We start from the raw sequence: 24071 nt of genomic DNA, 5'->3' as shown, positions 1-24071 counted from the left end.
CTGATTTGTTAGGTGTGGGATTGGCTCTAGAAATACGTCTTTAAAAATTCCCAGGTGCTCATGCTGCACGGGGTCCAGGAACTACTCTTTGAGATTCTCTGATATGATGAAGAAAGACATGCAAAAAGGAAAATACAAGGCATCTGAGAGTAGCTATACGACCAATACGAATGTCTGAGCGGTACAGAGGAAGTAGTGCCCTTGTTTAGCTTATATCACACATTTTGCACAAGACAGGGTTTTCAATAAAGGAAACTATAGGATTATATCCAGCCTACTGTGAACGTTTCTGATAATGACGAGCCTGGGGATATCTGAGAGATGAGAAGCTAAGAGCTGGCTTCATTCATTACTTGTAACAATCCTGTATATTTGCTCTCCTGTAATTCCACTGAGCATTTTTAGTGATATTGCAAATGAGTTTACCCTTCAGAATTTATCCTACCCTTCAGTACTTTCTTAACTGAAAATCTTCATCCTTATATGTTCCTTTCAAATTGTTTCAACATATAATTTCACCTTTAAAACTAATTTACTATTATCTACTACTAGGGTTCCATTTAGATTGACTCTTCTGATCATAAGTAAGAAGGCACCTTAACCTCGTGAGTAAAAGGTAGGTACCGTCCTTCAATATATTGAAAACCAACTCTGTAGTCTTTTTTATATTAGGAGAGTTTCTGAGACTATAGTTTTATCACTTTAGGATGTTACAGACCTGTAAAATTAAAAGGAAAAAGGAGACCAATTGTGGTGGTTTTAAAATGTCCACAAATTCTCTGATACTCCCTTCAATAGGTAGATCCTAATTAATCTTCCTTTTAGTGTGATTGGACTCAGTGACTCACTGACTCACTTCTAATGAGTAAAATATGGTAGAAGTGACAGTTTGACTTCTAAGACTAGGTCGTAAAAGGCACTGCAGCCTTCTGCCTGTTCTTTCTCTTGGATTGCCCGCTGTGAGTGAAGCTAGTTGCCATGCCATTAGGTCACTCCAGCAACCCTGTAGACAGACCATGTGACAAGGAACTGAGGCCTCCAGTCAACAACCATGTGAGTGAACCATCCTGAAAGAGGAACATCCAGGCTCAGTCAACCCTTCAGATGACTGCAGCCCCAGCCAATATCTTGACTACTGCCTTGTAACAGATACTGACCCAAAATCACCCAGCTACACGGCTCTCAGATTCCTAACACTCAGAAACCATAAGAGATAATAAAGTTTGAACCTGCAAAGTTTTGGAATAATTTGTTATGCAGTAATAGGTAGCTAATACACTGACAAAAAAAGATGCCACCCTTTTATTTTAAAGTAAAGGACATTAAAAAAAAACTACCATCTATTATAACCATCATTTTATAAAATACATGATTAAAATCTTTTAACGTTTTAATGTGTACAATTTTAACATACCAGAGAAAGAACCCTCATGTACTTATCTACCTAATTCAACAATTATTAATTCACAACCAATCTTATTTCATCTAGACCCACATCTATCCATCCATATCCATCTTAAATTATTTCTAAGGAAATTCCAGACAACATAACGTTTCATCTGTAAATATTTCTAAAAGATCCGTATCTCTGAAAGATAAATACCCCCTTTTAAACATAACCAGAGCTTCCCTGGTGGCACAGTGGTTAAGAATCTGCCTGCCAAAGCAGGGGACATGGGTTTGGGCCCTGGTCCGGGAAGATCCCACATGCCATGGAGCAACTAAGCCCGTGTGCCACAACTACTGAACCTGTGCTCTAGAGCCCGTGAACCACAACTATGGAAGCCCGCGTGCGTAGAGCCCATGCTCCGCAACAAGAGAAGCCATTGCAATGAGAAGCCCACACATTGCAACAAAGAGTAGCCCCCGTTCGCCACAACTAGAGAAAGCCTGCACACAGCAACAAAGACCCAACACAGGCAAAAATAAAATAAATAAATAAATCTACTTAAAAAAACCATAAACAAATACCTTTACAACACCTAAAAGGATAATTTCTTAATATTGTCAAATATCCAGTCACTATTCAAAGGTTTTAAAATTTGTTTAGTTTGTTTGAATCAGTATTAATTGCTTGGTTTCATAGGTCTCTTAATTTAATGGCTCCTCATTTCTCTCTCTCTCTCTCTCTCTCTCTCTCCCCTCTTCCTTGCAATTTCTTTGCTGAAGGAACTATTTTGATTGTCTTTCATGTAGAGTTTACCACAGTCTGGATTTTGTCGATTGCATCCCTAAGATGTCAGTTGACATGTTCCTCTGTTCACAGTATATATAATTATATATAAATTGATTTTTTGATCTCAAGTGGGTTTCCTCAGGCTCAGTTTTCTCACTATTGACATTTTGGGCCAAATATTTCTTCATTGTGGGTGGCTGTCTTATGTGGTGTAGAATGTTTAGCAGCAATCCTGGCCTCTAACCACTGGACACCAATAGCACTCCCTCTCCCAATTGTGACAACCAAAAACAACCTCCAGATGTTGCTAAATATCTCCTAGGAGTAACTGATATTGGACGACTCAGAAGATTCAAGTTCAAATTTGGAGGGGGCTACGAAACAGGAGGCATACTTTACAGGTAGGATGTGCACTTCTGTCATAAGGCGTGTAACGTCTAGATGTCTCTTCTTTTTGCCTGCTGGCAGCCATTGATGAGCACTGCCTACTTCCATTAATTCATTAGAGGTTGCAAAATGCTAATATTCAAATTCAATTATTTATTTTTCATTTATTATCTCAAATATTTCCATAAAGAGAAACTTACTCTCATCCACTATTTGGTTACCTGAGGTGCAGTTCATAGAGGAAAGGTAAGATGTGTGTTTGTTCCTTTTCATTTATCTACCAATTTTCAAAATAATGAGCTCTTCAAAGGAGTCCACTGGGCATTTGGGGGTGTGTGAGCTCATTAAGTTAAACATATTTGATGTGTTTCAATCCATTGCAGTTAATATTCTTAATAATGTTCAAATTATCCCCTCTCTCCAAGATGTGACTCTTGAACTTGGTTGCTGAGGATTTTTGCATTATTCAAGTGTATCCTGATAACTTCCTTGCTTTCTTGGATGAGATGATGTTCCAGCCTCAACTTGTATATTTTCTGTCTCTAATCTGGAATCAACCATTTCCCCAAGAAACTCTGACTTCTTTTAGTGGGAATCAGAGGCCATAATCTGGGCACTCTTTGCTACTTTGTCCTTGTTTCTAGGCTTTTTCAGTAGGCAAAGCAGAGAAACACCTTTTCTTTTTTAAGATAAAATATACTGTGAATTCATAGTGGCACTTCCCATTCAAATTCAGGATTCAAGGTATTTAAGTTAACTTCATTGTTCTTACATTTGTATCTCTTTGCTCCCACTGCAAAAAAAACTTGGTTCCCAAGGACCCCAACATAATTACTCATTTGCTTTATCCCACAAAACACTAAACTAGTCTCAGAACAACAATACTAACACCAACAATACAGTTACAGAAAAGAGTTTACAATATTTTTTTGTCCCCAGAGTATACTCCAGGAGGGATGTCTAGTGAATTTACTGTGTTTTAAAAGTCTTGAATAGTTCTGTTCTGTGTAGTTGTGCCATCTACTCAATATAGATTTAGGCTTATTTGTTTCATTTTGCTTCCAATTTTTAGGGATTTAAAAAAATTTTTTAACTTTGTTTCACAATTATATAAAATTTACAAATCATTGCATATATATAAAAATGTAGCTACTATCTCCATCCTTTCTACCCTGTCCCTTTCCTCCCCCCTATAAAAGACTGATTTTTTAAAAGTTTTTAGTTAATCCTTATTTTGTAAAATATAATTTTATTCCCTCTCCCTTCAGCTTTCTTAGATAAGCAGTACCGTATCACACGGAATTTTCTTCATGTCGGTTTTCAACTGACAAATATATGTTAGAAATCACTCCACAGCAATACATAGGGTTATTTCTCATTTCTCTTTACAACTTCCTTTGTGTGGATGGGCCATTTTATTAAACAATCCACAACAGTTTCCAGGGTTTTGTTATTGCAACACTGCAGCAATTAATAGCTCATTTGCACTGTTCCTCAATGTCATTATTTCCAGACCATTCTCTTTCCCAGTCCCTCACCTCTGGACCATTCTTCAGTCTAATAATCAGGAGGACTCTGAATTTGACATGCACTAGTCTCTACTCACTTCCCCTGCCCGCTCCTCCCCACTGCCACCTTCCCAAGCTGGTAGCTGCAGGATTGGAAGCCCTCCCATAGTAAAACCCATAAAAGGCACTTTTGCTGCGACAATCCTCTAGGAGATCAAAACCACACAGAGTAGAAGAGCTAGTAGTTAGGTCTGGGACTAGAATAATAAAAAAAGGACAAATCCCTGAATTTCGCCTTCAGGCAGAAGTACTGGAACAATGGGCTTATTGCATAATTCCAGCCCATTGATTTTGGGGACCAAAGCTGTCTAAAACCAGAGAAGGGAAACCGGAGAAGGGAAACCAGCTGTAGGGAATTCCAAGAAACATCAATATGTGCGTACTTCTTGGAGGGAGATCTCCAGTGAGTTCTGGGTACATTTAGTAACTTCTGTATTTACGTATGTTTGGTGTGTAAAGGCAAGTGCTCACCCCAAAGATATTCATTCAGAAGTAGATACAGTGAGTCTTTATTTTTTAGTTAAAAAAATGTTTCCTACTTTTTTCCTGATTTATAAAATACTATACATTATCAAAAAAACGGGAAAACATGAAAAAATATACATAAGTAGAGATTAAATCGTATGCGACAGGTACTCATACAATAAAATCATTCCACAGTCAAGAGACAACAGCATACCTATTAATGGTCATGTTTTATGTAACAAAATTATGGCACAAAATTATTTGTGTCCTTAAACACAGGATTCATAATTTTCAAGTTTTAACTCTCTCCTTTCTGCTAGAATTAAATAATTTATTGTAATTCCTTAATTAATAAACCCGATGACTACTTCATGGCTGACTAAACTGTCAAAGAAGTTTCCCAGTTTGGCTGTTTTCAATGGCCCATAAGAAATACTTATAGTCATTTCAAACTCAACATATCTAAAAACTGAACTCTTCCAGTCAAATCTGAGGTTTTTTTCCAGTCATGGAAAAAAACTTCTTTTTTTTTCCTTTTTTTTTAAAAAAATTAATTAATTTTTGGCTGCGTTGGGTCTTCATTGCTGCACGTGGGCTTTCTCTAGTTGCGGTGAACAGGGGCTACTCTTCGTTGCTGTGCACGGGCTTCTCATTGCGATAGCTTCTCTTGTTGCGGAGCATGGGCTCTAGGTGCACAGGCTTCAGTAGTTGTGGCACGTGGGCTCAGTAGTTGTGGCTCGCGGGCTCTAGAGTGCAGGCTCAGTAGTTGTGGTGCACGGGCTTAGTTGCTCCTCAGCGTGTGGGATCTTCCCAGATTAGAGTTTGAACCCTTGTCCCCTGCATTGGCAGGCAGATTCTTAACCACTGTGCCACCAGGGAAGTCCCATCCTTTTTCTTTTTAAGAGATGAAGTAATGTTATTTTTCTGGTTCACCAGACTTACAGCATCAATGCCTTTCTCTTTTCTTCCCTACATATTCACAAAGATAGAAATTCTCCCTTTATCTCATCGCAAGAAGAAAAAGATTTCCTTTATTCTTTTCCTCTTTTTTAAATTGTATCTTTATTAGAAGATGGGTGTTAGCCAAACCTACTTTAGTTATAATTTCACAACATATGTAAATAAAACTATCATGCTGTACACCTTAAACTTGTACAGTGATGTGTGTCAATTATTTCTCAATAAAACTGGGGGAAAAAAGAACTCTCCTTTAAATTGTCTAGAACTCTATCTTGACACCACACTAGGCCTCATCAACGGGAAAATGTTAGTAAGAGGATTCAAGTTAATGTCCATCCAGCTGCCTCCATTATTCCCCCAACACGTCCTTATGTTTTATCGGTCCTTTTTCTGAACTGTGTGATAGTTCCTCATTGTTTATTGACTAAAATCTAAACTATTTGACCTAATGTCATTCATTTTAAAACTATTCACTCTGTGCCAGGCATTGTGCTAGGCAGAAAGGATACAAGGATGCATTTAACAGACAAGATTCCCTGCCCCCTGGTGCTGCATCTAGTGGGGGAGACAGACAATAAACTGCATGACAAGATAAGCATGCAACTTGTGACGGATGCTCTGAAGGAAATGACCAGGGTGCCCAAGAATCACAGGGAGGGTCTACTGATTGGGGGCAGGGGGTTGCTGAAAGAGGAAGTGGGGAGACCAACAAAGAGGCTCCTCCCATGGTCTGGGCAGCAGATGACAATGGTTTGGATTATTGTGGTGGCAGTGGAGAGAGAGGGAAGTGGTCATAGTAGAGATTAAGAAGTAGAAATGATAGGACTTGCTAACAGATTTGATATGAAAGGGAAGGTCTGAATCAAAGATCATGTCTAGCTCTCTGGTTTAAACAATTTGGCAGATGGGAGTACCAGTTCTGAGATGAGGAATATGAAAGAAGAGTGGATTGGGGGATTAAAATAAGGAGTTCCATGTTGCAGCGACTCAACCATCTAAGAAGATGGAGGAACCAGCCCTAGGATCACAATAGTAACAGCCACCGGGCAACAGGCTCCTGTGACCCCATCCCTTAAACCCAGCTCTCCCAGACAGAACCCAATCCTCTGGGCAGCCAGTGGCTGATCCTTATCCCAGCTGGGGACCCAGCCCAGGGCAGCTTTGACAGAGTGGTGAGCTTCTCTTCTACAGCCTCCAGGGCAGGAAGGTGCTTCCCCTGCAGCACCTGCTCCTAACCCTCCCCTGGCTTAAGGGAAGATTTCTCCAAAAGCTCCCACATGCAGCAGGGCCACCCTCTCTAGACTGCTGCGCAACAGAAGGGGAGCTCCTCCCTCCCAACCTTCCAAGGGTAGGATCCCTTCCAGGAGGAAGCATTGCTCTCCACAATTCCCTGTTGATCAGGAGGAAGGTTAGCTTCCTCTCTCTGATCTGGAGGATGTGCTCTCCCTGCTATGAGCAGAGAGCGCCAACCTCAGCCCCTCACGGGTCCACGGCCGTCCTGAGGCTGAGTCCTGGCATCGCTGGCCAGTGTGGATGGGGCCTCCGGCTGGCTGGCCTCCTGCCCTCCTCCAGGCAGCCCTCCCTGGACAACATGAGCCAGATCTGCCTCCCTTGATGCATCACTTGTTGTGTTGTGTGGCCCCTGGAACCTGCCCCCAGCTGCTTACTCTCAACTCAGCCACCAGGGCAAGGCCCTGGACTTCCTGGAGAGAAAGGTTACTGGTAGTGCTGTTGCGTTTACCACTCAGGCTGCCCAGAATCTGTAAAACATGTTCCCTGACACCCAGGGCTCACTCTGGCCAGAGACCATCGGTGCTGTCCACAGGTGGGGCAGACGTGGCTCTCCTGCTTCCAGGGGACAGCTCCCTTGGGCCCAGACATGCCCTTCCTCCCGGTTTGGGGGAGGGGACACTGGACAAAGACAAGAACATCTGCCACCTGACACTCTCCTTCTTGGTGGTCTCCAACCTCCCGGCCACTGGCCCCATCCAAAGGTGGCTGTGGGCCTACCCCTCATCATGAGGACAACCAAACCCACGTGGGAGACCTGGGAGGATGCTCCCGCCTGCTGCTGTGACCAGGAGCCGGCCAGGAAGTCCCAACTTGCTTAGCTCCCCACCTAATGAGTTTTGAGCTTGACAGTTCAAGGAGTAAAAAGAAAGAGAAAGGGAAACTGTATCTTCTCTCATTCCTTTTAAGCACTTCCATCTAGTTTATGCTGGGTCACTCAGAACTTGAAAGTTCTTCCCACCGTGTCGAAACTACTGTGATGCCTTTAAATTGTGCCTTCCCAATAAGACTGAGACTGCGCTGAGGGCAGGGGTTTTGCTTCTCTGTCTTTGCGTCTATCACTGTGTCTACTGCTCCCCCCAGCTTTGCAGAGCGCTGGGAAGCCCCTCCCCAGCCATCCTCCCCGCGGAGGGCCTCGGGCAGAAGCCCCTACCCCGCCCCCCTCCCTGCCGAGGGCTTCCGGTGGAAAGCTCCGTGCTGGGAGGAAAACAGCTCAGCCTCTAGCTCTGGCCCTGCCTGATAGTCTTCCCAGGGCCCCACACCAGCCCTATCACTTCTGTGCACGTGGATGCCCCTGGGGGTCGAGAGGGGAGGCTGGAAAGGAGAGCAAGAGTGGGCTATGGGGCCCCTGGCTTCTAGACTGTGAGGCTCACTTCCAACACCTCGGGAGAATCAAGTATTCAGCCCAGGAGGAAGACTCAGGCTTTCAGACGTTGCATTGCAAGGGAAACGACTTTGAAAGGTTAGTCACATAGGCATTTGACAGTCTGTAAAGGAAACGTGGATGACTAACAGAATTACAGGATGGCTCCACCCTCTTACTGAAATGGCTTATTCTTTTGAATGCTTTGGGTAATTTCACAACACTTAGCGCTCGCTGGGAGCAGCTTTCCATCAGGAGGATGGAATAGGGGTAATTAGAATATCCTTCCCTTCTCTTTCATTACCTGCTCAGCTTTCTGTGACCAGCCTCTTTCCACTTGTTTTTCTTGTCTAAGTCTTCATGCCTTCAGAAAGCAATTTATTCATGCAAGTGGGACAATGGTAGACAAACTGGGTAGGAAAAAATAAATTAAATTACTCAGCAGTTTAGTCTTGAATTCCTGTAAAACAAAATTTCCCCGGCGTAAAAGCATGTATGTCGTCACAGCGCCATCTGCTGGTATCTGGAATCGCAGTAGCCGAATATTCGCTTTTTATTTGTGTTGCCTTGACCAGTGCTGCCCATTTCACTCATTCATTCGCAGCACATTCATTGTGTGCCTACTTTGTGCCAGGCACTATGCTAGATGCTGGAAGTACAAGAAAGCATGGCCGCTGTTTCGTCTAGTGTGGTCAGGATCCTGGCACAAGTCAGAATCTTCTCAGGAAATTTCTAAATGCAGACTCCTGGGCTCTACCCTGTGAAGATTTTGAGTTGGTGGGACCAAGATAGGTCCCAGGAACCTGAATTTTCAACAAACTTCCCAGGTGATTCTGAAGCAGGGGGTCCACGAATTATATATATAATGATGGAGAAGCAGACAGTGGAATCTAATATTGAATTGTAGCCTGGTAAATGCCACATACTATGTATGGCAGGGTCTACTGGAGGCACAGAGAAAAGATGTCTAATCAGCACAGGGATGAGACTGGAGAAGGCTTCCCAAAAGGTAAGACTCTAGATACACAGGAGTTGATGAGGTGAAGAAGGGGAGCAGAGGATCCAGGCAGAGGGTGCAGCATATGCAAAGGCAAAAGGTCATGAAACTTCGTGGGACTGCAGGTAGTGTGGGAAGCTGGTTTGAAGTGTGGCAGAGTGTCAGAAAATGAAAGGCCTGGAATACTAGGCTAACTTTATCCTAAAAGCTCCAGGGAATACAGAAACTTTTTTTTTTTTTTTTTGCGGTACGCGGGCCTCTCACTGTCATGGCCTCTCCCGTTGCGGAGCATAGGCTCCGGACACGCAGGCTCAGCGGCCGTGGCTCACGGGCCCAGCCGCTCCACGGCATGTTGGACCTTCCCGGACCGGGGCACGAACCCATGTCCCCTGCATCGGCAGGCAGACTCTCAACCACTGCGCCACCAGGGAAGCCCTACAGAAACTTTTTAAGCAGGACAATGACCTAGCCAGATCTGCATTTTGCAAAAATCCCTCTGGCAGCAAACTCAGGGTGCAGGACTAAAAGCAGGGCGTCCCTTGGGAAAGAAGTGGCAGGACTGTGAGTGGAAGCAATGGCAGAGGATGAAGAGGAGGGAGCAGATCGGGAGGAGTTAAGAAGGTACAGACAGTAGAACCTAATGGCTGACACACGGGGCAGGCAGCAGGTGAGAGGGGTCCAAGGGTTCTGGTCTGGGTGACCAGATGTCATTTCCCAAGACAAGACACACAAAAGGAGGGACAGGGTTGGGGAGGGGCAGGGAAGAGTAGGAGAGACACAAAAGGGAGAGAGGAAATGGACAGTGTCCCTTTCTAATATAATTGTCATTGCCCTCCTCCGCCGTTTACTGTGTGATCTTAATTCTTCCTTAACCCCACTATGCCTTGGTTGTTTCGTCTGTAAAATACAGATCGTATTAGTATCTACCTCATAGGGTTGTTGTGAGGATTAAATGAGTTAATACATGCAAGGTACTTAACAAAAGTGCCCAACACTTAATAAGACTCAGTAGATGTTAGCTATCGTTTTATTACTTTTTATATATTATTCATAATAATGTTTATTGCCAGATTACTAATTGTGGTAACATTGGGTCATTGCTCCCAATGCTTCATTCCCTCCATGTTTTAGAATTTTACATCCACGTCCTTTGCTAAAGGACTTTGCACTAGGCTAGAGTACATCCCCCTGTTTGGCATCCAGGACTTGCTCTGGCCAGTGCAGTATTAGTGACACTGTGACACAAGCAGAGGCTTTAAAGGTGCTTGTGAGGTTTGGCTTGCTCTTTTGTGCTTATGTCATTCACCAACCATGACCTTGTTAGCCACTGGGCCTGGAATGATGAAGACCAGGGAGCAGCCTCAACCCAGAGGGGGCCAAGCCAACCTGTAGACTTGTGAGCAAGAAAACAAATGTTTCTGGTTGTGTGTCACTAAGATATGAGTGTTGTTGTTACAGAGCATTATGGTAACAATTGCAAACTAATACACTGATGTGGGAAAACATTCTCTGGCCAAACTTTTACACTGTTTCAGAGACTTTTGTGTCTCTACACTAGGTTCCTCGCAAGCAGAGGCTGCCTAGGCATCCTAGATCTCTGACAATATACCAGGCCTTTTCAGCCTTTGTCAAGAGTAATCATTTTAGAGGCTTCCCAAGTGGTAGCCACCGAGGGGTTACTTTGGGTGTTTTCATGTCCACAGAAGAGAGGCACTGAGCCGGAAAAGTGGCAGGTGCCCAACCCACTTCTGCTTATACCCTTCCTTCCCCTTGACCAAGCTCAACTCATGGCCCTGACCACAGAATAACCCAACAAAGCTAAATTTAACTGTATGTTTGAAACCTGGGGGTGAGCTCAACTTGACCTCCAACTCTCCTAAGAACAGCACTATTCCCAAAGCCATTCTCTGCATAGGTTGGCTATTAGAGTGGGTCTTCTTTCCCTTTGTCAGGAGCTCTTGTATTTGACAATCCATTTGCCCACATGCCATGCAGCAACTAAGCCCATGCGCCACAACTACTGAGCCTGCGCTCTAGAGCCCGCGAGCCACAACTACTGAAGCCTGTGTGCCTAGAGCCTGTGCTCCACAACAAGAGAAGCCACCACAATGAGAAGCCCGCACACCACAACGAAGAGTAGCCCCTGCTCGCCACGACTATAGAAAGCCCGCACAGAGCAACGAAGACCCGACACAGCCAAAAATAAAAAAATAAATGAAATAAATTAATTTTTAAAAAAAGAATGAAAAAAATAAAACTCCATTTCTCAGCTATATTTGTCAATCCTCCTTTACTCTAGACAGCAGAGTGGGAAGGGCACTGGGTCAGGAGTTGAAAGACTAGCTCTGCCTGTCTGACATTGAATATTCACTTAAAATGGCTGACTCTCAGTTTTCCATCTGTAAAATGGGGATAATAGAACCAGCCTCTAATTATCACCTAGTTATAAGGACCAAATGAGAAAGTGCTCACAAAACTGTAAAATGAAATATAAGTGATAAGTCCTATCACTAGGAACTTGATTACTGGGGGGTTGGAGCAGGAGGAATAATTCAGGAATGGCGCCTCCTTCTGTGTGTCTCAGGAACTGCAACACATGACTGAGGGGCAGCCTTCATGCAGAGTGGGGATTTGGAGCCTCAGGCATTACAGGTTTCCCCTATCTCAGGTTCCCATCATCAGTTGCTTTACAACTTTCCTCCTGGTTTCTTTGTCACCATTCTCCCATCCCTCAATTTGGCTTAGTCTGGGCACAGGATCTTCAGAGCAGCTTAGAATTCTCCGCCACCATATCCAAACCCCAATCTCACTGTGCCCTGAGGCATCACAGTTCTGCTGCTTAGACTAACTTGAATAACTGACTTTTAAAAAGTTATTTTTTAATAAACCTGTTTTATAATAAATACATTTTAGGTGATAGTATCTTAATGTGCTATCTTAAAAGACGTTTGTTTTTAATAGCAATCTTTAAAACCTTGAGTCGAAAATGGGGGTGGTAGGGAATAAAGAGAAAGAGACTTACAATTTCAAATCACAAGCTTTGCCTAAAGAGATAATTTGGAGACAGAGCCTTTGTTTACATAATGATAAAACGTGCCCACATCACTAAGATCCTAAGTAAGAGCCTCACCACCACTCTGGGACAGGCGTGATCTCCATTTTACTGTTGAGAGTGAGGCGCAGAAAGGTCAAGTAGTTGCCGAAGTTTACAGAGCTAATGAGTGACTGAGGCAGGACTAGGACCCAGCTCTTCTACTTTGCACTTCATTCTTTGTCACTTCATTCTGTTGTAGAGAGTATTTGATGAGGCAGATATTGCAAATGCTCACTGAAGAGATAGTGATATTTAAAAGAATTGCCTGCAGATTTAAATTTTCCTTTGCTTTATTATTATTCTTCTTCTTTATTTTTTTCACAGTACTCATTACTATCCTCTTTCCCTTCCATATACGGGAAAGAAAACTTGAGTATAGACGTTTTGCTGCGTTCACTGCTGCTACATTCCTAGAACATCAGTAAATGCTAATTGGATTAAAATTAATTCATGAATAACAAAAGAGTGATGTCATCAATTATACTTCAGTAAAGTTTTAAAAAGCTGAAGAAAATCCAGTCTTTTTTTTTAAATAAATTTATTTATTTATTTATTTATTTTTGGCTGCGTTGGGTCTTTGTTGCTGTGTGCAGGCTTTCTCTGTTTCTCTAGCTGCGGCAAGTGGGGGCTACTCTTGGTTGCAGTGTGTAGGCTTCTCATTGCAGTGGCTTCTCTTGTTGCTGAGCATGGGCTGTAGCCGCGCGGGCTTCAGTAGTTGTGGTTCACAGGCTGTAGAGCACAGGCTCAGTGGTTGTGGCTCATGGGCTTAGTTGCTTCATGGCATGTGGGATCTTCCTGGATCAGGGCTCGAACCCATGTCCCCTGCATTGGCAGGAGGATTCTTAACCACTGTGCCACCAGGGAAGCCCTGTCTTTTTTTTTTTTTTAAGGTGATATATTAGATGGGATTTGTTGGGGTTTTTTTTTAAGGTGATTTTTTGGGGGTAAAAATTATATATGCTCATTAAAATTTTTTTCAAATGAAACAGAAAAGTAAAAAAAATCAACATGTCACATCTGTCATGATGGCATGCACACACAGAAAAGAGGCCATGTGATGATGCAGTGAGAAAGTGGCCATCTGCAGCCCAGGAAGAGAGCTCTCACCAGACACCAATCCTAATGACACCTAGATCTTGGAATTCCAGCCTTCAGAGCTGTAAGAAAATAAATATTTAAGCCACTCAGTCTATCGTATTTTGTTACGGCACCCCGGCAGATTAATGCTGGAAGTATGTTTACATTTCTCTTGAGTAAATGCCTAGGAGAGAGACTGCTTGGTTTTTTTGGTAGGTGTGCATTTAACTTTACAAGAAACTGCCAAACTTTTCCAGAGTGGTTGTACCATTTTGTATTCACATCAGCAATGTATGAGAGTTGTAGTTATCCCAAATCCTCTTCAATATTTGGTGTGACCTGGTTTTTAAAATTTTAGCTGTTCTGGTGGTATACACTGGTATCTCATTATGGTTTTATTTTACATTTTCCTGATGACTAGTGATATTAAGCATCTTTTCATATGCCTGTTTTTCAATCATATAGCTTCTTTGATGAAGTATTTGTTCAAATTTTTTGCCCATTTTGTTATCAGGTTGTGTGTTTTGTTATTATTGAGTTGTAAGAGGTCTTTACATATCTTAGATACAAGCCTTTTATTAGATATATATTTTGCAAAGATTTTCTCCTAGTGTATGTTTTTCCTTTACATTCTCTAAACATTGTTTTTCAAAGAGCATAAGTTTTTAATTTTGGTTAAACTCCAGTTTACAATGTTTTTCTTTTATGGTTCATTCTTTTTGTGTCCTATCTAAGAAATCTTTGCCTAAACAAAAGTCACAAAGATTTTCTCTTAGGTTTCTTGTAGAAGTTTTATCATTTTAAACTTTTACATGGAGGTCTGTGATCCATTCTGAGTTAATTATGGCATATGGCATGAGGTAAGAATTGAGTTTATGTTTTTCCACGTGGATATCCTATTATTCCAGCAACACTGTTAAAAAGACTATCTTGGGTCTTCCCTGGTGGCGCAGCGGTTGAGAGTCCACCTGCCGATGCAGGGAACACGGGTTCGTGCCCTGGTCTGGGAGGATCCCACGTGCCGCGGAGCGGCTGGGCCCGAGGGCCATGGCCGCTGAGCCTGCGCGTCCGGAGCCTGTGCTCGCAACGGGAGAGGCCACAGCAGTACCGCGTACCGCAAAAAAAAAAAAAAAAAAAAAAAAGACTCTTTTTCTCCTTTGTCAAAAATGAATTGACCCTATGTATGAGTCTATTTCTGGACTCTATTCTGTTCCATTGATCCATATACCTATCTTTACATCAACACCACACTGTCTTAAATACTGCAGCCTTATAGTAAGTCTTTTTTTTTTTTATAGTAAGTCTTGAAATCAGGTAAAGTTCTCCATTTTTGTTCTTTCTCAAAATTGTATTGGCGAATCTAGGTTCCTTTTATTTCTACAAATTTTAAAATCAGCTTGTTAATTTTCCTTTAAAAAACAAAACTTTTGAGATTGTGATTGAGACTATGTTGTATCTATAGATGATTTGGAGAGAACTGAGATTGTAACCAAACTGAGTGTTTTTTTTGTTGGGTTTTTTTTTGCGGTACGCGGGCCTCTCACTGTTGTGGCCTCTCCCGTAGCGGAGCACAGGCTCCGGACGCGCAGGCTCAGCGGCCATGGCTCACGGGCCTAGCCACTCCACGGCATGTGGGATCTTCCCGGACCAGGGAACGAACCCGTGTCCCCTGCATCGGCAGGCAGACTCTCAACCACTGCGCCACCAGGGAAGCCCCAAACTGAGTGTTTTGATGCATATACATAGTATGTCTTTCCATTTATTTAGATCTTCTATAATTTTTCTCTGAAATGAGTAGTTTTCAATATTCAGTTCTTGTATTCAATTTCTTAGATTTACCCCCAAATATTTTTTGATGTTATTACAAATGGCATCTTAAAAACTTTTTATTTGCAATTGTCTGTTTCTAGTGTGTAGAGATACCAATGTTGCTTTGTATTTGACTTTGAATCTAGAACACATTAGTTCTAGTAGCTTTTTTTGTAGATTCCTTATGACTTTTTATATACATGCTCATTTGTGAATAAGACAGTTTTGTTTCTTCTTCTTCAATCTTCCTTGCTTTAGTGCACTGTCTAGGAGCTCCAGAACACTGTTAAAGAGACACGATGACAGCAGATATCTTGGACTTGTTCCCCACATTTGGGAGAATACATTCACCATTAACTGTGATGTTAGCTTATGTTTTTTATAAATGCCCTTTATCAGATTGAGATGGTTCCCATCTATTCCTAGTTTTCTGAGTTTTTAATCATAAATGGGTGTTGAACTTTATAAAATGATTTTTTGCCTCTATTGAGATAATCATATGGTTTTTCTTTTTAATTTGATAATATGGTGAATTATATTGATTGATTTTTTTAATGGCTATTGAGGTATATTTCACACATCATACAATTCACTCATTTAAAGTGTACACTTCAGTGGTTTTTAATATATTCACAAAGGTGTGCAATCATCACTACACTCCATTTTAGAACATTTTCATACCTCAAAAAGAAACTCTGTACCTTTTAGTTATTACCACCCTATCTTCCTTGTTCCCCATATTCCCCAGCCCCAAACACTACTAATCTACTTTCTGTCTCTATAGATTTCCCTACTCTGGACTTACATATAAATGGAACTATATAATATATGGCTTCTTTCACTTAGCATAGTGTTTTCAAGATTCATCCATGTTATAGCATGTATCAGTACTTTATTCCTTTTTATGGCCAAATAAAAAGTTTCATTGTATGAATATGTTACATTTCATTTATCCATTGATCCATTGATGAACATGTGAAATGTTTCCACCTTTTGGCTATTATGAACAATGCTGCTATGAACATTCATGTACAAGTTTTTGTGTGGTGGACATATGTTTTCCATTTTCTTGAATGTGTACCTAGGAGTGAAATTGGGTTATATGATAACTCTATGTTTAATTGTTTGAGAATTATCAGGCTGTTTTCCAAAGTGACTGAATCATTTTACATTTCCAACAGCAGTGCATGAAAACTCAGATTTCTCCATATTTTCACCCACACTTGTTGTTATCTGACTTTTAAATGTTAACCTCCTCCTTTCTTTCCAATTTTTCTCTTTCCTTCTGTCCTTCCCTTATTTCCCTACTTCCTCTCTTCCCTTGGACAAATCTGCACAATTATAATATTATTGGGACTAAAGTATTTCCACCAAGAAACCCATTCCTCTGTGCTTTTAACCCCTAAAAGCCTCTTCACTTAAAATCACCATTGACCTCTACACCCACATTTCTACTACATTTATCTTTGAATTTCTAATTCTAGTGGCCAAGCCTCCATCTGAATGCACTGCACTTCATCCATACTTCTAAGGACCTCAGAGTTTGAGAAGAACCTTAAAAGTTTCCTAGTCTAATTTATTTTGTTTAATGAAGAAAAAGGTGGAGGGAAGATTGAATGAAAAGAAGGTGGGAAAGAAGAGGAGGGAAGCAGAGCAAGGAGAAGAGAAGCAGCACCTAGCATATGCCTGGCATTTTACGTACACGACCCTATTTAAATTTCACAACGACCCCATAGGATTAATATCACCCTCCCCCTATTTCATAAATGAGGCAACTGAAGCTAAGAGAGGTTAATTATTTTGCTCAAGGTCCCTCAGCTTGTGAGAGTCAAATTTAGCTGTGTGCAGCTCCAAATCCTGTGACCCAGAAAACTCTTGAATTTCAAGGAGGAGGACTACCCTCAGGGGCATATGATTACCCTATCCCTGGGTCCTGGGACAGAAATGCCCTGGATGGACCACAACTTCAGAACCGACGAGGCATGATTAGGGGAATAACACAGTGTCTCCTCTCTGGAGGGAAGTCAGTGCTCTGATAGGAGTAGTTTTGTCCTAAAGGACAAGCAATGCCTCAGGCTAGGACAAAACAGTGAGGAAGTATGTTCTATGGCCAAGTTACAGTATTTGTCGTCTGGCAGGAACGACAAAGTGAGCTATGTGAGATGGTATGGAAAATTCCAAGAAAAAACTTCAGAACATGCGTTACCTCAGTAACAAAGGAAGCAACTTAGATTTCTGCAAGGTATTCAAAGAGCAGTAGCAATTTATAAAAATAGACAGAACCAAGTCATTACACAGCCATGTTCATTTGTTTCATTTTGCCTTTAACTTTTAAGGCTTGCTTTTGGAAACATTAAAAAAAATTAAGTCTTGCTACATACTTAACAAAGTCACGCGTATAAACCAAAGTACAATCAGAGAAGTCTGATCTCCATCTGCCCCATTCCTTCTGCCCCACTTCTTCCTTCCCCTAGAGGTAATCAGTTTTTGTTTGTTTAAATAAAATAAAAATTTTAATGTTTTATTTTATTTTTATTTTTTTTTTCTATTTTTCTAAAACATAAAGATATATTCATATCTTCCTCCCCCCTCTGGTTAAGTGGTAGTATATAACCTTCAGCTTTGCCTCCTTGCCTTTTCTTCACTGGCAATCATGCCATAGCACTCTACAGAGATATTTCTCATTTGCTTTTACAGCTGCGTAGTATTCCAATATATGAGTGGATCCTCATTTATTTGACCATTCTGATGGACTTTGGGATTGTTTCCACTCTTTTGCTATTACAAATAGTGTTCATTGAACAACCCTATGTATATATCTTTTTGTATTTTTGCTAGTGTATCTTTAGGTTAGATTCTTAGAAATGGAATTTCTGGATTGACAAGTGCACGTATATGAAATTTTGCTAGATATTGCCAAATTTCTCTCTCCATGGATTGTACCATTTTTGTATTCCCACTAGCAAAATGTGAATGCCTGTTTCCTCACTACCTTGTCAACACATTACATTGTCAAACTTAGATTTTTGCCAATCTAATAGTTGAGAAATAGTATCTCTCTATAGTTTTAATTTGCATTTCCTTTGTCATAAGTATGATTTAACATCTTTTCATATGGCTCTTTCAAGGGCTGTTAAATAGAGCCCTTTATTTTCATTTCTTTGTGCCTCTTCTTTTCTCTTCCCCTACTTTTGTCTAGATCTTCTCTTTCTTTTTTCTCTAATATCCTTGTTCTGGACAGTTTGAATTCTACTCCCAGAATTCCCTCTCAGAGAAAGCATTTTCTATATTTCACCTAACATTTTTTGAAATTACTAATTCAGTTGTTGAATAGCTATGGGATTCTTGGCAAAACTATTCTCTGATATTTTCATCTACGCATTGTAAATGAAAAATAATCTTTTTTTTTTTACGCTTAGAAATAATTTCAGTCAGTTCTCAGTCCTATCAGCAGAATCTGACTCATTTAATCACTCCCTCCTTCTTGAAATACAGTCCATCGACTTCCAAGATACTGCACTCACCTGTTTTCTTCCTAATTAACTTGCCTCTCCTCTCAGACTCCTTCAGTGTTTCCTCCTCATCCCAAAATTTTGGCGAACCCCAGAACTCAGATTTCAGACCTCTTCTCCTCTCGTCTAAACTCACTCCCTAAGTGACTTTGTACTAGCTCATGAATTTAAATATATCAACAACTCCCAGATTTTACATCTCCAGCCTGGACCTCTACTATGTAGTCAAAATTTGTACATCTAACTGTTTCCTTATCAATTCCTGTGGATGTCCCAAAGGCATCTCCAACTTAACTTACCCCAAACAACACTGATATTCTCCCCAAACCTGTTTCTCCTACAGTTTTTCCAATCTCAGGTAATGACAGTTCTATTTTTCTAGTAGCTCAAGGAGAAATTCTTTCTCTACTCTCTAATCCACCTACCCCTGGTGGTGGATTAGAGAGTCCTGTGGCTACAACTGGCAGCTCAGCTGGAATGGCTGGACCGACTCAGATCGCTGGCCCTCTCTCCACATGGTCTTCTCTCAGACTTCTTTGGATCTGGCCTCTTCAGGAGTTCTAGAGGGCAAGCCCCAACATACAAGCATTTTTAAAGCTCTTTTTGACTCACACTTTCTGTTGTATTAATGTATTATTTGAGCTCAGTGTCTTTACCACTGGGGCAAGTTCAAGGGTGAAGAACCAGCCCATACAAATGTGTGTGCATGGCCAAATGACTGTGCCAAGCCCAGCTGCCAGGAGATTTCTCAGTTTGGCAGTTACTTATTCATTCCTCATTCATAATCCACAAACTTTAGCAAAGTTGCAGTTAGTTGGCATTTTGTGGGGCCTGGTGATGTGACCACAACACTCAGCTTTTCCTCCCCAGTGATGGGATGATTCCTCAGCTATTTTGTTGGTTTTCTTTCTAAGCCAAATATCCCCAGGATTTTCTTTCAGGTTTCTTTTGCAGCTAAACCCTCAAATGTTCCCAGCTTTGGAGATTAGAAGGACTCTCTATGTACCTAGTTCTCTAGTGTTTTGTAACTTGTACTTGTCCAGACCTTTTCATTCTTTTGTTAGTTCTGTTTCTTAAGTTCTCTGATCCTTTCATTTATGTTCTTTTTCTTTACTTAATCCCTTCCTCTGCTTTCCTTGGGTTATTCTGATGTCTTTTTTCTAACTATATGAGTTGAATGCTTAATTCATTTATTTTCATTCTTTCTTTCTTAGTAATAAATACGTATGAGCTACTTAATTTCTTTCCAAGTACAGCACTGTCTACCTATTAAATCCCCCCATCCACTCACCCAGCTCAGATTCACTGGGGAGCAAGATTTCCCTTACCACCTCACTCTGAAATAATTTCTATCTTTTAAATTGAAAGCAGTTTTGGGCCACTTATTCGACAACTTCTGAGGAGGATGGAACTGTGTTTATTTTCACAGAGCCTTCTCTCTGCCTTAGCATAGTGTCCTTCCACAAAGAAACGATAATAATAGTGGATGACTTTAATGTAATATTGAACACTTACCCTGTAGCTGGCATTACACACATTATTTTAACGACTCCATACTATCTTCCATGCCCATTTTACAGAGGAAATAGGTAGGAAATTTTTGTTTTGTGTCTCTATTCCTGGAACATGACAAACATTCCACGTTAGGGCCTTTTCCCCTTGACTTTGTCCCTCTCCCTCCACCTTCCCATTCAGTGCTAAGAGCAAATGCCATTTCTTCAAAGCTTTACTGACCACCCAATCTAAGACACCCTCCCTCTACACATTGTATTTTTTTTAAAAAAATATCTTTAGGGTTTCCCTGGTGGCGCAGTGGTTGAGAGTCCGCCTGCCGATGCAGGGGACACGGGTTCGTGCCCCTGTCCGGGAAGATCCCACGTGCCGCGGAGCGGCTGCGCCTGTGAGCCATGGCCGCTGGGCCTGCGCGTCCGGAGCCTGTGCTCCGCAACGGGAGAGGCCACAACAGTGAGAGGCCCGCGTACCGCAAAAAAAAAAAAAAAAAAAAAAACAACTTTATTGGGGTATAATTGCTTTACAATGGTGTGTTAGTTTCTGCTTTATAACAAAGTGAATCAGTTATACATATACATATGTTCCCATATCTCTTCCCTCTTGCGTCTCCCTCCCTCCCACCCTCCCTATCCCACCCCTCCAGGCGGTCACAAAGCACCGAGCCAATATCCCTGTGCCATGCGGCTGCTTCCCACTAGCTATCTACCTTACGTTTGGTAGTGTATATATGTCCATGCCTCTCTCTCGCCCTGTCACAGCTCACCCTTCCCCCTCCCCATATCCTCAAGTCCGTTCTCCAGTAGGTCTGTGTCTTTATTCCTGTCTTACCCCTAGGTTCTTCATGACATTTTTTTTTCTTAAATTCCATATATATACACATTGTATTTTATTTTGTTCATAGTACTATCTCAAATTACCTTGCTCATTTATCTGTTTCCTTGTTATGACCTGCTTCCACCACTAGACTTTCAAATCCAAGGAGCAGGAATTTTACTGAATAAATATTTATGGCATCAATGCAAACAGTGGAGCCTGAGGAGGAGCCAGTACTTTTAGGCTCGGCTGCGTAAAAGCAACAGTTCCTTTTGAATCCGAAAGTGTGATCCTGGGAAGTAAGAGACACCCCTCAACAGACCTGTGACTTACAGCACCTCACTCATTTTCAACTGGGATTCCTCTTCTGTGAAATGAGGAGGAAGGCCCTTTTGGTTCATTGACACCCACTGGGACTCTACCTAGACAAACGTACCTTAACGGCCTGCGTGAGAATGCGAGGGAGCAGGAAAAGTCGCTCAGCAGCAGAGGAGGAGAGGGGAAGGGAGGGGAGGGAACTGCGGGCTTGGGAGGAGGAGAGGGGGACCTCTGACGACCCAGGGAGCCGAGGGGCACGGGTGGTGGCGAGGGGGCAGCAAGTGGGAGCCAAGCGGAGTACGGCGCTGGGGTTGGGAGAGGCCCCGGGCGGGCGCTGTCGATCCCCTGGGACTGGGCAGGACGGGGCGGGGCACTGACAGGTGCGAGGTGTGGATCTGAGGGAAGTGGGGGGCATTCAGAGGTCACGGAGGAGGGCCCCCAGAGGCGGAGGAAAGCAAAGGGGATGCGGGGGGAGCTGGCGGGTGGGGAGGAGGCGCGGAGGGCCGCGGGCTGCGTGGGGCGGCCGAGTCGCTCGCAAGGGTCGCTGCTGGAGTGCCGAGGGGGCGCGGCTTGCGCGGGCCGGGCGGGATCAGGCGCGGGGGATGGGGGGTGGGGGTTCCTGGGTCGCCAGGGGCGGGCGCGGCAGCCCGACGGGGCTTGGGTGGGGCTGGCCTGGAGGCTGTCGCCTCACTTCCGGGAGCGCCTGGGCGTGGAGGCCGTAGCTTTCTTGCAGCGCTGCCAGCCGGCCCCGGCCTGCGGAGCGGGTGAGCGCACAGCCAGGCCGAAGCCCCACTTCCGCGCGGCCCCGGGCTCTCTCGGCGGCCATGGGGGCGTCTGCGCGGCTAGTGCGCGCAGCTATCATGGGAGCGCCGGGCTCCGGCAAGGGCACCGTGTCCTCGCGCATCACCAAACACTTCGAGCTGAAGCACCTCTCCAGCGGGGACCTGCTCCGAGACAATATGCTTCGGGGCACAGGTGGGAGCCCGGGCGGGAGGGGTGGCTGTGCGCTGTCGTCCCGGTGGGGATTTGTGGGCGGAGGGACCGGGGCTCAGGAAGTGGGTCCCAGGAATGCGGGTCCAGGGGTGCGGGCGCAGCATCTCCCAATTGCCGCCCGGGAGGTGGGGGTGGGGAAGTCCTCGAGCTGCTGAGATACTGTTCCCCGAAACCTCTGGCCTCTGTGGATAGCTTCAGGTGGTTTATTGAGGGAAGGCACTAGGAAGTTAGGACACATTCGAAGCTCAAAGATTAAAGAAAACCACATGGCTTTGAGAGGTATGTCCAGCCCCAGTCGCAGCTGCTCCTAAGGGTCCATGATCTGTGTGTGGCTTATTCTCTGCCAGCCCTTGCGCTTGGAGAACTGTCAGCGCTCTCTTTCTTTTCTTTTTTGTTTTATAAATTTATTTATTTATTTTTGGCTCTGTTGGGTCTTCGTTGCTGCGCACTGGTTTTCTCTAGTTGTGGCGAGCTGGACTACTCTTTGTTGCGGTGCTTGGGCTCCTCATTGCAGTGGCTTCTCTTGTGGAGCACCGGCTCTAGGTGAGCGAGCTTCAGTAGTTGCAGCGTGTGGGCTCAGTAGTTGTGGCGAGTGGGCTCTAGAGCGCAGGCTCAGTAGTTGTGGCGCACAGGCTTAGTTGCTCTGCGGGATGTGGGGTCTTCCCGGACCAGGGCTTGAACCCCTGTCCCCTGCATTGGCAGGTGGATTCTTAACCACAGCGCCACCAGGGAAGCCCAGCGCTTTCTTTTTTAACTTTTTGTTTGTTTGTTAAACGCTATGGAATTTTCTGGTTTTGACCTTTCCCCCATAATCTGAAGGCCAATATTATTTACCCTCCTTGCTGTCGCAAAATTGGCTTAGATCTTTAGACAGGAAAGCTGTTCTTGTGCATGGTTATCTGAAAGATTGTTTTGTTTCTCATGCCAAAAAAATTCTTGCAACTCAGCACGAAATCGAGTCAACAAACTGTACACTTTACAATGGATGGATTTTATGTAAATTATATCTTAAGAAAGCTGTTTTCCAAAAGTAACAGCAAGGTGAGTTTTTTTTTTCTCTCTCTCAAAAGTGTTAACCTTTACTTTCCAAAACAAAGTCATTTTGAAGCTCCTTTTAAAAATTAGGACTAACCCCTTGCACAAGGTAAAAAAGGATTGGAAACAGTATGGAAGTACATAATATTAAAAGTAAAACTCTCTCTCATTCCCTGCCTCAGTCTCATTCTTCAGAGGGGAGCAGTGTCTCGTGCTTGCTTTTAGAAATCTGTATTTGTGTATAAGCACATACAGGGTATATGTATATCCCATGTTTTATGCAATATGTAATCCTACTAAATATGTGTTCTGCACCAGTGTGTTTTCACTATATCTAGGATATTTTTCCACACGAAAACACAGAAATCCATTTCATTATTTAACATTTGTATAGGTATCTTTTTGCTGGATCTGCCATGGTTTATTTAACCGATCCCCTATTGATGGGTTATATAGGTTATTTCTAGGTGGGTTTTTTTTGTTTGTTTCAGAATACTGACATTCAAATGAAAAAACTGTTTTTAGCTTGTCTTGTGGAGTTCTTTGGTTTATCACCTAATCTGGTGAATTACTACTTTTATTTTTCTCCTAACATTGATCTTTAAAAAAGTCATAAAGTATTAAACTTCAGAAGGTTAAACTGTTCGGCTCACTTCGTAGTATTCTTGATGCAACAGATTGCATTAGGTAACAATAAACAAC

At 42.8% G+C, this 24071-nt stretch overlaps 2 protein-coding genes across 3 annotated transcripts in view; one reads left to right on the top strand and one right to left on the bottom strand.

The window, feature by feature from the left end:
- Positions 1-21589, bottom strand: part of LOC137227817 (tyrosine-protein kinase JAK2) — a 375133-nt gene extending 353544 nt beyond the window's left edge. Inside the window, exons 1-2 of the mRNA XM_067744296.1 lie at positions 21460-21589; positions 8514-8619 (exon numbers count right to left, since the gene is read on the bottom strand). The gene's annotated coding sequence lies outside the window, so the exon portion shown is untranslated. The remainder of the gene's footprint in view (positions 1-8513; positions 8620-21459) is intronic.
- Positions 8285-24071, top strand: part of AK3 (adenylate kinase 3) — a 41524-nt gene continuing 25737 nt past the window's right edge. Inside the window, exon 1 of one of the 2 annotated variants that reach the window (XM_067744306.1) lies at positions 8285-8308. Coding sequence is in view for 1 of the 2 variants with exons in the window: in XM_067744304.1 (XP_067600405.1) it covers positions 22166-22316 (151 nt within the window). In the remaining variant the exon portion in view is untranslated. Of the gene's footprint in view, positions 8309-22111; positions 22317-24071 lie in introns of those variants that run through there. The other variant, XM_067744304.1, reaches the window with a different exon arrangement.

Source organism: Pseudorca crassidens, chromosome 7, assembly GCF_039906515.1.
Source record: "Pseudorca crassidens isolate mPseCra1 chromosome 7, mPseCra1.hap1, whole genome shotgun sequence".
Taxonomy (NCBI): Eukaryota; Metazoa; Chordata; class Mammalia; order Artiodactyla; family Delphinidae; genus Pseudorca; species Pseudorca crassidens.
The sequence above is the reverse complement of the archived record's forward strand: the minus strand, read 5'-3'. Positions and strand labels throughout refer to the sequence as shown.